The 16,720-nt window shown below is 50.3% G+C and overlaps 3 protein-coding genes across 3 annotated transcripts; all 3 read left to right on the forward strand.

The window, feature by feature from the left end:
- Window positions 1–140: 140 nt before the first annotated feature.
- On the forward strand, window positions 141–2,451 carry FIBRA_06673 (uncharacterized protein; the record flags this gene model as incomplete). Its single annotated transcript, XM_012328386.1, has 6 exons — window positions 141–467; window positions 530–592; window positions 657–794; window positions 846–950; window positions 1,004–1,139; window positions 1,574–2,451. The coding sequence occupies 6 exons, from the start codon at window positions 141–143 to the stop codon at window positions 2,449–2,451; spliced, it is 1,647 nt and encodes a 548-aa protein (XP_012183776.1).
- A 176-nt stretch (window positions 2,452–2,627) lies between these two features.
- On the forward strand, window positions 2,628–3,746 carry FIBRA_06674 (uncharacterized protein; the record flags this gene model as incomplete). The annotated part of the gene is made up of 2 exons (XM_012328387.1): window positions 2,628–2,926; window positions 2,978–3,746. The coding sequence occupies 2 exons, from the start codon at window positions 2,628–2,630 to the stop codon at window positions 3,744–3,746; spliced, it is 1,068 nt and encodes a 355-aa protein (XP_012183777.1).
- Window positions 3,747–4,721: 975 nt separating this feature from the next.
- Window positions 4,722–15,083, forward strand: FIBRA_06675 (uncharacterized protein; the record flags this gene model as incomplete). Its single annotated transcript, XM_012328388.1, has 34 exons — window positions 4,722–4,944; window positions 5,002–5,267; window positions 5,330–5,956; window positions 6,012–6,995; window positions 7,047–7,361; window positions 7,415–8,795; window positions 8,851–9,027; window positions 9,079–9,460; window positions 9,516–9,978; window positions 10,030–10,360; window positions 10,412–10,549; window positions 10,597–10,629; window positions 10,699–10,784; window positions 10,858–10,881; window positions 10,936–11,182; window positions 11,247–11,391; window positions 11,456–11,605; window positions 11,664–11,740; window positions 11,799–11,908; window positions 11,958–12,027; window positions 12,092–12,104; window positions 12,167–12,251; window positions 12,306–12,769; window positions 13,341–13,548; window positions 13,612–13,732; window positions 13,785–13,792; window positions 13,842–13,872; window positions 13,931–14,042; window positions 14,091–14,116; window positions 14,186–14,372; window positions 14,424–14,557; window positions 14,616–14,734; window positions 14,792–14,836; window positions 14,892–15,083. 34 exons carry the CDS (start codon window positions 4,722–4,724, stop codon window positions 15,081–15,083), a joined length of 7,974 nt encoding a protein of 2,657 aa, XP_012183778.1.
- Between the last annotated feature and the right edge of the window lie 1,637 nt (window positions 15,084–16,720).

A 16,720-nucleotide genomic window follows, 5' to 3' on the forward strand; every position in this document is an offset into this window, starting at 1 on the left:
TCTACATAACGTGCGCGCGAGTTTCGACGCGTCGTCGACGTATTGCGGTTGGTGCTCTGCTGTGTCCTTGTTGCATTTGGCTGCTAGGAACCTCTAGATTGCTTTCCTCCTTACATTCGGTCGCAGGCAACTCGCTCAGAATGAACAAACTCAAAAGGCCACATCCCCCAGCACAGAACAATGGCCCCAGCAAACCCCCACTACAATCTGCCATCCACGCTACGTCTTACTCGCTACCTGAGAGCAGAACCATGATGTATGCGCGAGCCGTCGTGCCTGCACCCACTGTCAAAGTGACGACCACTGTGCCCCCAATACCTGCGATCTCGGCTGCTGCACGCCCTTCGTCCGTGACGGAGCAGTACTGGGCAGCCCGCGCGTTGACTGCCGAAACCCTGCTTTCTGCTCGCATCGCCCATCAGACCGAAATTCTGGAGCTGGCCACGTCGGCGGAGGAGAAGCGTTCGGTACGTGGTCTCGCAAGTGCTGATGTTGGTGACACCGTGTGTATGACTTTGCTCCTCGGCAGCAAGAGCTGTTGGCACTGAGACGTACACACGATGAGAGGCATGCCAGGCTCGAGATGCTTGTGGTAAGCAGTGGTCTTGGCGACTCGCAGCTGTTGACTTTGGCGCTCACTATGCCGACACCATTAGGTTGCGCTCATCGCATGTCTGGTTGCGTTTGTCTGTGCGATTATGTACATGCACGTTCGGAGTCTGGACCAAAGGGCGTCCCGCTGGTCTGTACCAACACATTTCACAATCCCCATCCTATCTCCCTTCGCTTCGGTCGTGAGTTCATCGCCATGCGTGCCTACTACATTGCTGAACACGGTACAATAGGTTGAACATGAAACCTCCGTCATAGGCAACAGGCTGCTTGCTGTTGGGGCTGCAATTTTTGCGATCCTCGCGTATGCTTGTTTTCGTTTTTGGCTCTCACACAAAGTAAGATCGTGAGGCGCCGTCTGTGTGCATGGGACCTCTTCACGCGCTTTAAGATTGGATCCGTCGTCCCTGGTGCCCTGGTAGAGGGGAGGCAGGTGAAGGCATGCCGGTCATGTGGGGTTCGTCTCCAGGATCTGGCCGATATCCCTCCGCGCAGCCCTTTTGAGTTCTGCCGCAAGAGCGCATGGTGTCAGTATCCATGAGCATGGACACGAGGCTCTGAGAAGGGGTACTTATGACCCCTGTTGTCGCAGAGAGGGGTGGTAAGGTAATCGTTCTACAAATGCGATGTTCCGGCGCCCATGCCCAAGCCTGAGGGTGTTGGACAGGTCTGATGGGCGCATCTCTTTGCGGATATCACAGTAGGGCGCCCTTACGGTCGCCAGATCCGCCCGAAGTGATGGAACCAGACTCGAAGCGCCTTGCTATCGATGCTTGTGCCCGAGTCTTAGTGTGTTTTGCCGATGATCGCAAGCTGACATTCATTTGGACCACTGCCTACTGTACGTCTTCTGGCGACAACTGATCCCCCAAATTGGCTTGTGTGCGCCCTAGAAATCACCATCAAATTATGCAGCTCACTTTCACTACGCTCGATGTTTTTACTTCAACGCGTTATGCAGGCAATCCGCTCGCCATAATCGATGTCCCTTCTACAGTCTCTCTCACCGACACACAAAAGCATCACATTTCGCGCGAATTCAATCTCTCTGAGACGGTATTCATCCATCATCCCCCCACGCACGAGGCTGTGGATACGATCAGGGTTAGCATATGGACAACAGAGCAAGAGCTTCCTTTTGCTGGCCACCCCAGCATCGGCGCAGCGTGGTATCTCCTCACCCCACGCGTGGGGTCCGGTTCGACGGGAAACGTCATGCTCAACATTCCTGCAGGTCTCCTTGCAGCTACATACTCGTCCCCGAACGATCTTGCATCTGTCGTGGTGCCGCATGATGTCAAGATCCATAGTCCTTATGTTCACACCGGCAAGATGGCCGAATGGCTTGGGCTCACACCGGCTGATCTCGCGCTGGAAGATGCCTCAAAAGGCGTCCCGCTCGTCTCAATCGTGAAGGGTATGACGTTCCTGCTCGTCCGTGTGAACGACTTGGAAGCACTTGGTCGCATTCATGCGGTAGGCGAGCGATTCGTCGTGAATGACGGTGTGGATAGGGACGAGTCTCGGGCATGGCTGGTCGGGAGCTTCGTTGGGGTGTACTGCTATGTCCTGGAGAGCGAGATTGATAGAACACAACGGTTACGAACGAGGATGCTCGAGGGCACGTTTGAAGACCCTGCGACGGGCAGCGCTGCGTGCACCCTCTCCGTGTACCTTGCGAACGGCATTGGGTCAACCACATTTGAGATAGTCCAGGGCGTGGAGATGGGTCGTAGAAGCGAGATCATGGTGGAGGTGACTCGGACGGATGCGCGCATTGAGGAAGTCCGTCTTGCTGGGCGGGCAGTGAAAGTCATGGCAGGCTCCTTGGACGTATAGCTTACTCTCGGTTTCTCAGATAATATGACACGAGAACATGGAATTTATCGCGCTGTAGTCGAGTGTGCGCCTGACCATCGCTTAAGGCTCAGTATTGGAGATATCGATCATTTAATATTTAAGCCTTGCCGGCGTCTTGCCTAATTCACATTTTGTCTCTCTTCAAGACTCCCGCCATGTCCTCTTCCACCAGCCCCAGAAAGCGACAACGCGTTATTGACGAAGAAGAAAAAGTACTGGCATTTATTAACCATCCAACCCTCTATTTTGACGATGGCAACATTATATTAAGCTGCGGAAGCACTCTATTTCGCGTGCATCGCTCCATTTTATCCAAGCATTCGTCTGTCTTTCGGACGATGCTTGACCCTGAAGTAGATGTCAAGCGCGAATACATGCGGGGCTTCGTACACGTTGCTTTAGATGACACCAAGGATGATATTGAGGCGCTTTTGAACGTGATCTACAATGGCTTGTGAGTGCTGCCTATATGCGCGAGTCTTCGCCAGACTTGATTCATCTGCAGACGGATTGACTTTCCCGAGCTGACTGTCGAGAACTTCACTGTCCTCTCCGGCATTTTTCGCATGAGCTCCAAGTACAAAATCGACCGTCCACGTACAGACATCATCGATCGCATTCAACAAGAATGGCCGTGCTTGCTCGAGCAGCACGACGCTAAATACGAGGCCTTTCGCAAGCGCTATGAGCAGACTTCTTCTCATATCTCGCAAGGTGGGCAACTTGTGCCCAATCCTCACTACGACTTTGCAGTAGCCGCAGCCGCTGGTGAAGATATCGTCGTACATCCCGCGAGCGTAATCGCACTTCTGCGCGAAGGAGGCTGCAATACACCTTCCATCCTCGCGCCACTGTTTTATGCACTTAGCTGTGACACCTGGCAGTTTGGCGGACCCGCGGTGGGCCACCATATTGCGCCCCTGGCGCTCACAGACATAGAGCGATTCATCGTTGGATTGGAACGTCTCCGCGCCACGCATGCTGCGTACGCTGTCCAGGGACCGACGTTTGGTATCCCTGCATCCCATGTGCCTGTGTGTTCCCCTGGTATTCGGAGCTACTGGGCGGAAGTGTCGAAGGCGCTGTTGCAGAGAACAACTGGATCTCGCCGACCCATTGAGGACTGGAAAGATGTGATCGCTATAGCGAATCAAGAGGGAGGGTTTACCGCATACGGTGTTTGCCCAGAGTGTTCTGCAGCAGCGATCAGAAACATGAAAAGTATACGACAACAGCTCTGGAGACAACTTCCTACTTTCTTTCAGCTGATGTGAAATGGGCATATTCGTTTTCGGTATCCCGAATGCTATCACCATACTTTTCACCACGCTAACATCATATACTTTGGTGGCATCATTGCAGGTCTAGGCGATGAATGTCAGTGACTCTTCCACTAGCGAATTAGTAGCTTCCCAGAGATCGGCTACCTACCCTCAGAGATATCTTACGGGGTTATAATCACTGTAGGTTTCCATAAACAGCGCCTGGTATTGGTATTTCAAAGTCTTGCTACCCCCATGGCGTACATGTCGTTGAACGTCAGCAGTCGTGACCATGTACTTATTCTTGGTGGCTCACTCAGTGAGTTACTGCAAACATGGGTGGGAGATGTGCAGCGCCACAGACAGATTGTGACTTGGTTCGATTGATCCGAGTGACCATGTCAGACTGTTCAAACAACGGGCAATGACGTCCGCCCGGTGCACTGCAATTTGTAAGTGTAGCGTACTGTATCTGTCCCAATGCAGCTTTGGTTTCAGGCTCAATTCTTAAGCGCGCAAGAGTGTCCGACGTCAAGGCGCCGTTGGAGCGTCCATGAGGGACAGCACCAGAACTGTTCTCAGGCGGTCGGAGCAGCGGCATCGGCTGATGAAAGGCAGAAGAAACATATGACCGACGATGAGGCAAGGAGGTATAGATAAGTTCTGGCTGTCGTGGTGAACGTTGTCATGTCGGCCTAGGGCCTAATAACGCTCTAGCTTGACTCTCGTGCCAAGGACGGACAAAGCCCGTATACTTAATTGCAAATTAAAATCTAGCTGCCTTATTGCAGAGTATAGGTCATAATTCAGACTCCGCGCGGGGGCTCCTTCACGATCTGGCGCCCATTTTGAAGCGGCGAACCAAGGTGGATTCAGTCACGGTGCGCTAGTCGCCTGCCCTTCGCTCTGCGGCTGGGAAGCGTCACCTCTCTTTTCTCCCACCGGCCCTCTCCACGACCACGACGACGAGCTACCCCATCGTCCGCAATGGCTAGTCGTCCTGGTGCAAGGAGCCAGGAAGGCATGTATGTCTCCTCGTCTCCCCCCTCCTCCGACCCCCACGACCCCTTCAGCAATGCCCAGGCGACCGACTCCAGATACTACGATAACGACTCCGACAACTATGGTCGCCGGGACACCTATCTGTCGGATAGTAGCAACAACGGCGTGAATGACGATGATCGCTACTATGGCTCGTACGACCCCTACGGTAAGACCGTCTTGCTTATCACACTGCCGTGATTTTTCTACAACAACTCTTCTTTAGGCCCACAGCCTGATACTGACTCCGAGGTGGACGTGTATGGTGCAAAGTACGCCCCATCTGCCGAGTCCTTGGGCCCGCCTCGCATGGGCGTGTCTGAAGCATCAACTCCAACTTTTGGCGACCCAAACGGGGCATCTAGCGCTCGTGAACCCTACCCATCCTGGAGTTCCGAACGACAGATCCCTTTGTCAAAGGAAGAGATTGAGGATATTTTTTTGGACCTTACGCAGAAGTTCGGATTCCAGCGTGATTCAATGCGAAACATGGTGGGTCTTTGGCGCCTTTTTTGCACAATTGTGTTGATTTCCTGACGGGGCGCTCCGTTCAGTTCGACTTTACGATGCACTTATTGGACAGTCGAGCCTCGCGCATGTCGCCAAATCAGGCGCTGCTGACCCTTCATGCGGATTACATCGGTGGCCAGCACGCTAACTACCGAAAGTGGTACTTTGCGGCACAGCTGGACCTTGATGACGCCGTGGGGCAAGTACAGAATCCGGGCTTCCAGCGGCTCAAATCGGTCAAGAAGACTGGTGGGAAACCGAAGAGTGCGCCTGAGAAGTCTCTCAACAGTGCAATGGACCGATGGCGTCAAGCAATGAACAATATGAGCCAGTACGACCGCATGCGCCAGATTGCGCTGTGGCTATTGTGCTGGGGAGAAGCGGCGCAAGTCCGCTTCGTTCCTGAGTGTCTATGTTTCATCTTCAAGTGCGCTGACGACTACTACCGATCGCCCGAGTGTCAAAACCGAGTAGATTCGGTGCCTGAGGGGTTATATCTCCGTTCGGTCGTGAAGCCTTTGTACAGATTCATCCGGGACCAAGGGTACGAAGTTGTCGACGGCAAATTTGTGCGGAGGGAGCGCGATCACGAAAGCATAATTGGGTATGACGATGTGAACCAGCTGTTTTGGTACCCCGAGGGTATCGCTCGCATTGTGCTGAATGACAAGGTATGAGTGTTGGTCATGCATAGTCGATATTTCACTGACGTTATGCATATCGTAGACACGACTGGTCGACTTGCCGCCAGCGCAACGGTTTATGAAGTTCGACAGGGTCGACTGGAACCGAGCCTTCTTCAAGACGTACTACGAGAAACGTTCATTCGGGCATCTGCTAGTCAACTTCAATCGTGTCTGGGTTATCCACATCGCGATGTACTTCTTCTACACAGCATACAACTCGCCTACCATCTACAACGGTGACAACAGGCCTGCCATGAGGTGGTCTGCGACAGCGCTGGGAGGTGCGGTGGCCACAGGAATTATGATTTGCGCTACTCTTGCCGAGTTCTCGTATATTCCTACAACATGGAATAACACATCACATCTTACTCGACGTCTCCTGTTTTTGCTTGTCACTTTGGCTCTCACTGGCGGTCCCACCATCTACGTTGCGATTGCAGAAAGCACCAATTCCGGCACGTCATTAGCGTTGATTCTCGGTATTGTCCAGTTCTTCATCTCGGTTGTCGCAACTCTCTTGTTTGCGGTCCTCCCGTCCGGCAGGATGTTCGGTGATCGTGTTGCAGGTAAATCGCGCAAGTATCTTGCCAGTCAGACTTTCACCGCGAGCTATCCTGCGCTAAAGCACTCGGCACGACTGTCATCCATTCTCCTTTGGATCCTCATTTTTGGCTGCAAGCTCACGGAATCGTATTTCTTCCTCACGGCGTCATTCCGGAATCCAATCCGTGTTATGGTTGGTATGAAGATCCAGAACTGCAACGACAAGTACTTCGGCAACGCTCTCTGTAGGAACCAGGCGGCATTCACATTGACAATCATGTATCTCATGGATCTGATCCTGTTCTTCCTGGATACTTTCTTATGGTGGATTGTATGGAACACTGTCTTCAGTATCGCGCGCTCATTCGCTCTCGGTCTATCTATTTGGACGCCATGGAAAGATATATATACCAGGTTGCCTAAGAGAATCTATGCGAAATTGCTTGCGACCTCAGATATGGAGACGAAGTACAAGCCGAAGGTGGATATTTTCTAATGTTTACGAACGCTGATCTAACTTATTGTGCTCCAGGTATTGGTATCTCAGATCTGGAACGCCATTATTATCTCGATGTATCGTGAACACCTTTTATCGATTGATCACGTCCAGAAGCTCCTTTATCACCAAGTTGATGTCGGTCAGGATGGTCGTCGCAGCTTGCGTGCCCCGCCATTCTTCATCTCTCAGAATGATAAAGGATTCAAAGGGGAATTCTTCACCCCTGGTTCTGAAGCAGAGCGCCGCATTTCGTTCTTCGCCCAATCGCTCACTACGGCTGTTCCGGAGCCCCTCCCTGTTGACGCCATGCCTACTTTCACGGTCCTTACCCCTCATTATAGTGAGAAGGTTAGTTGACGGTTTTAGTGCGAGAAAGTTTATTGACGGGTTTTTCTCCTTAGATTTTGTTGTCACTGAGGGAAATTATCAGAGAGGAAGATCAGAACACTCGCGTTACTCTTTTGGAATACCTGAAGCAGTTGCATCCGGTTGAATGGGATAACTTCGTGAAGGACACCAAGATTCTCGCGGAAGAGTCGACGATGTACAGTGGCCCCAATCCCTTCGGTTCAGACGAGAAAGGTCAATCTAAGACGGATGATCTTCCCTTCTATTGTATCGGCTTCAAGAGCGCCGCCCCAGAGTTCACACTTCGGACACGAATTTGGGCCTCGCTCCGGGCACAGACTTTGTATCGCACAGTTTCCGGTATGATGAACTATGCCAAAGCGATCAAATTGCTCTACCGAGTCGAAAATCCTGAGGTCGTTCAGCTTTTCGGAGGCAACACCGACAAGCTTGAGCGCGAATTGGAGCGCATGGCCCGTCGCAAGTTCAAGTTCGTTGTCTCGATGCAGCGTTACTCCAAGTTCAATCGAGAGGAGCAAGAGAATGCCGAGTTCCTTCTCCGTGCATACCCCGACCTTCAGATCGCATACCTGGAGGAGCAGCCCGCGCGCAAAGAAGGCGGCGAGGTCCGACTATTCTCTGCTCTAATCGATGGTCACTCCGAGTTCATTCCTGAAACTGGTCGTCGACGGCCAAAATTCCGCATCGAGCTTCCCGGTAATCCTATCCTGGGTGATGGAAAATCAGATAACCAGAACCATGCTATTATCTTCTACCGCGGCGAGTATTTGCAGCTCATTGATGCCAACCAGGACAACTATTTAGAGGAGTGTCTCAAGATTCGCAATGTTCTTGGCGAGTTCGAGGAGTATTCGGTGTCGAATCAAAGCCCGTACGCTCAATGGGGCCACAAGGAGTTCAAACGGACTCCAGTCGCTATAGTCGGTGCGCGCGAGTATATCTTCTCAGAGAACATCGGTATTCTTGGTGATCTCGCTGCGGGTAAGGAGCAAACTTTCGGTACCTTGACGGCGCGATCGCTGGCATGGATTGGTGGCAAGCTACACTATGGTCACCCAGATTTCCTCAACGCGATCTACATGAACACTCGTGGTGGTATCTCGAAAGCGCAAAAGGGCCTTCACTTGAACGAAGATATCTACGCTGGCATGAACGCGTTTGGTCGTGGTGGTCGCATCAAGCACACGGAGTACTACCAGTGCGGAAAGGGTCGTGATCTTGGATTCGGCACCATCTTGAATTTCCAGACGAAGATTGGTACCGGAATGGGCGAGCAAATGCTGAGTCGAGAGTACTACTATCTTGGTACACAGCTTCCCATTGATCGCTTCCTGACATTCTACTATGGTCATCCTGGGTTCCATATCCACAATATGCTTGTCATCTTGTCGGTGCAGGTGTTCATCACGACCAGTAAGTGTTAGCATTCTTTCAAGTCGCGGAACGCATTGACTCAGTGATTGTCTAGTGCTCTACTTGGGTACTCTCAGGAATCAGTTAACTATTTGCCAGTACAATTCGGCTGGCCAGTTCATCGGCACTCCCGGCTGCTACAACTTGACACCTGTATTCCAATGGATCAACCGTTGTATAATCAGCATCTTCTTGGTGTTCCTGATTGCGTATCTCCCTCTCTTCCTCCAAGGTGGGTAGTCACACGCTTGGCATGACGTAGGTTTTCTGACTGCTCTCACAGAGCTCGTGGAACGTGGAACGTGGAAAGCGATTCTTCGATTGAGCAAGCATTTCATGTCATTGTCCCCCGCTTTTGAGGTGTTCGCGACCCGAATTTCTTCTCACTCGATCGCCAGCAACCTGACATTCGGTGGTGCACGGTACATTGCCACTGGTCGTGGTTTTGCAACGACGAGAATATCGTTCAGTATCCTATACTCCCGATTCGCCGGTCCAAGTATTTACCTCGGTATGAGGTTATTGGTCATGTTGCTATATGTGACCATCACCTTATTCACCGGATGGGTGGTCTATTTCTGGGTCACCGTCCTCGCTCTCTGCGTTGCGCCATTCCTTTTCAATCCTCACCAGTTCTCTGCGGCAGACTTCATTGTTGACTACAGGTAAGAGCTATCGGACAGCTGTGTGATTCTCCGATCTCACAATCTCTGCTTTTAGGGAGTTCTTGCGATGGATGAACCGTGGCAACTCCCGCGTTCACCAAAATTCATGGATCGGTTACTGTCGATTGTCACGAACGATGATCACTGGATATAAGAAGAAAAAGCTGGGCCATCCTTCGGAGAAGTTGTCCGGTGATGTCCCTCGTGCTGGCTGGCGCGCCGTCATATACTCTGAGGTTGTTTTCCCAGTCGTCATGGCTGTCCTCATGGTTGTCGCCTATATGTTCGTGAAGTCATTCCCCGTCAACGGCCTTCAACCACCGAGCCCGCTCATTCGTATTGCGATTGTATCTCTTGGCCCTATTGTCTGGAATGCTGCAGTTTTGCTTGTCCAGTTCATGATCTCCTTATTCTTGGGACCTCTATTGGACACTCCATACCCGAAATTTGGCTCAGTAATGGCGTTCGTGGCACATTCCCTAGGTGTCATTGGCATGATTGGATTCTTTGAATTTTTGGTACGTTTTTGGCCTTCTCTCACTGCAGTTATGCTCATCCTGTACGTTCAGTGGTTCCTCGAGTCATGGAATGTTGCGCATGCCGTCCTTGGTCTCATCGCTGTGATTTACATACAGCGCGCCATCCACAAAGTGCTCATTTCGGTGTTCCTCTCCCGAGAATTCAAACATGACGAGACGAACCGAGCTTGGTGGACGGGTAAATGGTATGGCCGCGGTCTGGGATCACACGCCATCTCGCAACCTGCCCGCGAATTCATTGTCAAGACTATCGAATTATCACTGTGGAGTTCTGATTTCCTCACTGGACATTTTCTCCTCCTCATCCTTACTCCACCTATATTGATACCTTACGTTGATCGTGCCCATTCGACAATGCTTTGTACGTTCAGTATGTTCTTTTTGAGATTGCTTGCTGACGCATTGGCTGCAGTCTGGCTCCGCCCTTCGAAACAGATTCGAGCACCTCTGTACTCGATCAAACAGAAGCGTCAGCGTCGATGGATCATTATCAAATACGGCACTCTTTACGTATTGGCCATCGCCTGCATAGCAGCACTAATTGCCATTCGTGAGTATCTGCATAATGTTTTGATGCTCATGCTAACACTTGCCTAGCGCTCGTTTTCCGCGAAGAGCTGCGGATCAGCTGTAGCATCTGCCAGCGAGTTTGAGTGGACGATCATTTACCCCCTAATACGACATCATACCATAGATTAGTTGCACTTGTACGCTTTTTGCCTTCGTTGTACGTGATGGACTTTGCGTTAGCTCTCATACGGAGACGGACATTTATGCCTCGCGAAGTGTCTTATACACTTGGTAGTCACGCCAAATACTAAACGAACGAACATTTACTCCTATTGGATGTTGAATTAGGATTGTTATTGCCTTGACTGCAAGGTAAGTGCAGATCTGACGATTCATCTTGTGGCAGAGTCATAATCGGCGTGGTAGGCAACATTTCCTAACCCGTACTACGGGTCAACAAGCGACGTCGCTTCATCTCAGCGATTCTCTGGAGCAGAGACGAAGCCATATACTTCAGCCACTAACGCAATGATTCAAACTGCGTCTAGGGGAGGTAAGAGGAGGCGCGGTCCTCGAGTGACACGACGAGAGAAACAGCTACCAAGTCACCAGGACGACGGTGTGCCCGCGGAAGATGAGTGGGCCACGATGCAGCGCCTTGGAAAATTTGTTGGTGAGCAAATGTTTCATGAATGAGCGTTACATAGTACATGTACGTTGGTTGAGGCTATCCACAGTTGATATCTACGAGCTATGCTCGGACTCAGATTCAGAATCTGAGGATGACAACTCCGATAGCTCAAGCAGTGATGACAGCTCCATCGTCAACGAGTCTGGATCGAAATCCAAAGTGAGGCAAGTTACTTTCAAGAAAGGAGATGAGTATGTAGGCTTCTGATCCATAATTGTATACAACGTGTATGCTTATTCTGAAACATACTTTCAGTGCAATCCTTCATTCCGTAAAAGATGACCAAGACGATGTTTGGGTAGGAATGATCTCAAAAATCCGCAAACGGCACAATGAAGATGAGGTATGGGTTCAGGTAATGTGGTACTGGTCTGGTACAGACTTGTCTAGCCTCCTCAAAACATTGTACGTGGCTGATCATAGCAGTGTCTTCATTTCCCTGGACCTCACAATGTCTGTTCAGCAATGCCCTTGATTTGTCACCATATGAACGTGCAGCATCCGATCTTTCTGATTTTGTATCTGCAAGATCATTTCTGGGTATGCAATTTGATATCTTTCCAATGCTGTTTTCTCACAAATTTGAGACGGGGAATAGCAGTGACCTATGTTCATGAGTTCCATGAAGATGATGTTGACCAGATAGATATTGGCCCACATGATCTATTCTCCAGGTCAACCTTACAGTTTCGCAAGCGTTCATTGCAAGTGCGTTCCTCTCTTATGCTCTTTCAGTACTCTGGTTAAAGTCCCATAGCCTAGGCCTGGAACAGACACCTGTTTCTGTAACTCAACATATGTCCTATATCCTTCCAAGCACCTTGAGAGTACATCATGGCAATTATATGCAGATGATGATAAGATGCACTTCTGCCCTCGAACCACCTGTAGAAGGTGGTATCATGTGAGATGCTTAGTGGATAAACATCATATTGATGCACCCAATATTCAATATCCTGGCGATAGAGGTGTTCGCTTGCTTGCAGGTGACCCAGACTCAGACTTTGATTGTCCATTGCTGGAGTGGTTTACCCAACCCAATGGTGACATGGTGCGTCTCTTGCACAATATTCTGTGTTAGTGATTGTGATCAGAGAAATCTCAGGATGCCTATGAGTTGAACATGAATGATCTCCGAGACAGCTCCTCCAGCCCTCCTGTTTCCCCAACTGGAGATTATGATGGACCACCAATGTCGGCCTCCCTCGCCACAGCCCTCAATATAATGGCAAAGCCATCAGTACTGAAGGACCTACCGGCTTCATTGGTGCAAGTCGCCCAGTACCCCATTGTCCGCCGTTCGGGGCCTCCGAAGGATGGTTGGTCAGCGGTTGGTAACGGAAGGGAGGTAGCCCTTGCACGCCGTCTCATATATGCCGCCTTTGAAGGTGCAAACTCGGATAGTATTGGGTCGATTTATGACAAGCTTGTGACCAATGGTGACGCAAAAGAGGATGTGGCCTTACTCGAAGAGCTCTCTGATAAACTAGTCCAATACAGCATTTTGGCGTCTCCTTATAAGCCGTACTGGGAGCGACGCGGCGGCGAGTTACAGGCTGAGACATGGATGTACGCACCAGCATTTATTTGTCCAAGTTGTAAGCGTGCAATATAGTCTCTGGGCCGCATTTTCGCTTTTAATTCCTATTCGCCCCGTTGTGTTACACCTTTTGTGGAAGTTATGACATTACTTCTATAGATGTATCACATCTTTGCGAAGCATATGTATAGCATCTGTAACGATCCACCCGACACGCACCCGTTGGCCGAGTCTTAGGCTCACAGCAAACTATAATCAGTGTGCGTTAAGTAGAATCGCATGAGATTGTATTTGGAGTTGCGATCGCAGCTGACATCGTATCGGGCCTGCGTCGCGATCCTAGGGTGGAATGTCAGCCCATCGGTACGTTGGCAGCTAACACACTCACTCAAAAGTTACCGGCAGCCTCTAGGCAGCCTCCGTGGCTGAATTTATAAGGGCAATGCTGACTGGAAAAACTCTGGCTCCGGCAAGACACGGACACTAGACGCATCAACGACACCTTCTGCTCATCATGGCGAGAATTTTGAGGCACTCAGCCCATGTTCTGTTGCACATTATCATGGCTCTCGCAACGCCCATTGATATTCTAGGTTCTAGTTCGGCGGACTTACTTACCGAGTCGTTCACTGTACCTGTCACTAAGCAGCTGAACACTGGGTCAAGTACGGATGTCGCGGGAGTCGACCAGCTGCGTGCTCAGATGTTTCAAGCGCATTCAAATCTCGATAGTGGTCAGTCGGTAGCGTCGGCGAATTCCAGCATGGACATGACTGCGCAAAATCAAGTAGTTAGCTATGTTGCAACGGTGAGCACGTCCCTGACCTGTGCTAAACATCTGAAGCTTAGAGATCCCCTCTTGGTTATCTAGATCGGCATTGGGAGCCCTCCTACGAATTGCAAGTCATTCTTACCCGCATCATTTGGTTTCCAGAATGATTCAATTGCCCGCAGATTCCCTTATAATCGACACCGGAAGTTCAAACACTTGGGTCGGTGCCGGTAAACCGTACGTTATGTCAAGTTCAACAGAGTTTACAACAGATATGTTTGTCCGTCAATGCTTCGTTCCGTCATAGCCGGCATGCTGAAGCATTACAGTCTGTCACGTATGGCTCAGGAAACGTGGCCGGTTGGTATTTCTCACTCACTAGTCTTTTCTTGTTTCTTGTTCAACGAGGTCGTTTTAGGCTATGAGGTCCTGGATGATGTCGGATTGGGATCAGGACCGGCTATTCAACACCAGTCGATTGGTGTGGCAGTATATGCAAGTGGATTCGACGGAGTCGACGGTATCTTGGGGTAAGCGCGCTAGTGGGGAAAAATGTGAGCTTGGCTGATGACACGTAGTATTGGACCACTCGATTTGACTCTTGGTGAGTTTCTCGCAAACCTCCTATGCGAGCATCCCCGGTTAAGCTTCAATCGCTCACCGTCTGTGCCAGGGAGTCTAATTCTAGACAAAACCGAATGCGTGCCCACAGTACCCATCAACGCTCAGTTACAGGGGCTTACCAGAGGGAACGAAGTGGGTATATTGTTCACGCCACCGGACGCCACAGGACAGTCTCAAGGGGAACTCTCGTTTGGCGCAGCGAACGATGATCTTTGCGAGGAACCTATCAATTTTGTGTAAGTAGCAACCTTATGGAACTCTATCGTCACTTACAACAATGCTTCAAGCCCGATCACATCACATTCCCCCGCTAACAAGTACGTTGGGATCGACCAGTCCGTAAAATATGGCAGCACGGAGATTCTTTCACAAACCTCGGGTATCGTAGATACAGGAACAACACTTCTCCTGCTCGCAACAGGTGAGTAGTGAGATTACCTGATCATCACAAAGTTTAATCATCATCTGACAACACATAGATACGTTCCAATTGTACAAGAACCTCACCGGAGCCACCATGGACGACACCACAGGACTTTTGCGAATAACACCACAACAGTTCTCGAGTCTGAAAAGTCTGTTCTTCTCAATTGGTGAAGTGAGATATCCGTGCCTTTTGACGATCACCATCAAATGACATGTCTCTCTGGATTAGATGATATACGAGCTCATCCCCAACGCACAAATTTGGCCTCGAGTGGTACGTCGTCGATGTTTGGCGATTTGCGAGACAAGCTCAATCGTGTCTGTCCCAGCTGAATTCGGCACTAGGAGGAGATCCAAACGCCATCTACCTCATCGTATCTGACATTGGAACGCAGTCAGGAAGCGGACTCGACTTCATCAACGGCATGACGTGGCTTGAACGTTTCTACGTGGTATACGATGCTGGAAACTCACGAGTCGGGTTCGCCAATACACGGTACACGAAATCCGAGTCAAATTGACAAGCGAGCATTGTTGTGTGCGCTCAAGTCGCGCAATAATAGAGAACGACGTGGCGTTTGACCGTCGTGATCCTTTGGAAGATTGCTATAGCTGCTTGTGAGAGTGAAGGAGAGCCTAGGTTTTTTAGAGATGATAATGTACGGTCGGGTTTCAGTCATCATTCCTCAGTAAACATGTGTAGCCTCGGGAGCTACGTCTGCAAGTGCACTGTCGGTGAGCCTCGAGCACCTTGGGCGGTAAGCTCGCTCGTTGGCCCGGTAAGTACTTTTTAATGCAGCAATAAGCAGCCACTATCCTGGGTGGTATGCCCGGGCATCGGCTCAAAACCCCGATGTAGAGATAAGATGGAGGTCGCTGAAAGACACCTGATCAGCCACTGAGCGCTCACCGAACACGCACTGGCAGGAACAGGCTGCAGCGTCGTGGTGCGTCTCTCCGCGTCTTGGGCTATTTCGCAGCCTTACTCCAAGCCGACTTCTTCATCTCCAGTCTCCACCCCCTTGGAAGTTTTCATGGCTGCGCAGGTATGCTCAGATATAATAATGCTGCAGCATCTCCCATGGCCACTTGTCGACCCCTCGGAATCCGAGTACCATTCGCACTCTGTATCAACGCGCTCGCTGTATTTCTATCGTGGAATCTGCTCTTGAATGTCCTTTGAGGATGATTGGATACAGAGAACGTTTCTTAGCCATAGTCCACCTCGGGAAGATTCTTAGTGCTGGGGCGCGTACTTTCACGGTCACCAACAAGTGCTCGTATACTGTATGGTACGTACACCTCGCCTAGGCATTCTTGCCTATCAGAAAAGCTCATGTTATGGCTAGGCCAGCTGTAAGCATGATGAAGGGCGAATGGACTACGTATCATTGATGTAGAGAATGGCAGATGTTCACTGGCCCTTCTTCAAATCCGAATGTGCCAAACTATCCTTCAGGGTATGTCGCGATACAGTTGGTTTATATTTTGCGTACTAGCTAATTCTTCTCCAGCTGGGAGGCTCAACCCGGCGCCTCGGTCAGCTTCACTGTTCCGGACGACTGGACGTCTGGACGAATTTGGGTTCAGTGCCATACGCATACAGGACGACGATACCCATTCTCACCTTATACTTCACAGGGTAGGGTTGATTGCAATTTCAACAATGATAGCGCCAGTGGACAGACATGTCTATCTGGCTGGTGCATCGGCGGATTGGAGTGTAATCCCACTACAGGCACGGTGAGCCACCATCTCGATAACTCTGATGATAAGTAGAATGTAACATTAACCACGCGGATTTATCATCATGAGGGTGTGCCTCCGGCTACTGTGGCCGAATGGACTCTTCAAGGTAGCGATAACAAAGATTACTACGATGGTAAAGCTAATTCTTCGCGGCTTCTCAAAAATTGAATAATCAATTTAAGTTTCACTTGTGAATGGTTTCAATCTTCCCCTTGAAATCACAAACAATGTCGGCTGTTCATCTGCTGGTTGTACAGCTAGCCTAAATTCCATCTGTATGTTTCTTAATTTTAGTTCTCACCCTGCGCATCGCACTGATATGTCACTTTGAAGGTCCAACCCCATTACTAGGCCCCTCCAATTCTTCTGGAGCAATTCTTGGTTGTCAGAGTGCTTGCGGTGCCAATTT

The sequence above is a fragment of the Fibroporia radiculosa genome (assembly GCF_000313525.1).
Source record: "Fibroporia radiculosa TFFH 294 genomic supercontigs, scaffold8585, whole genome shotgun sequence".
Lineage (NCBI taxonomy): Eukaryota > Fungi > Basidiomycota > Agaricomycetes > Polyporales > Fibroporiaceae > Fibroporia > Fibroporia radiculosa.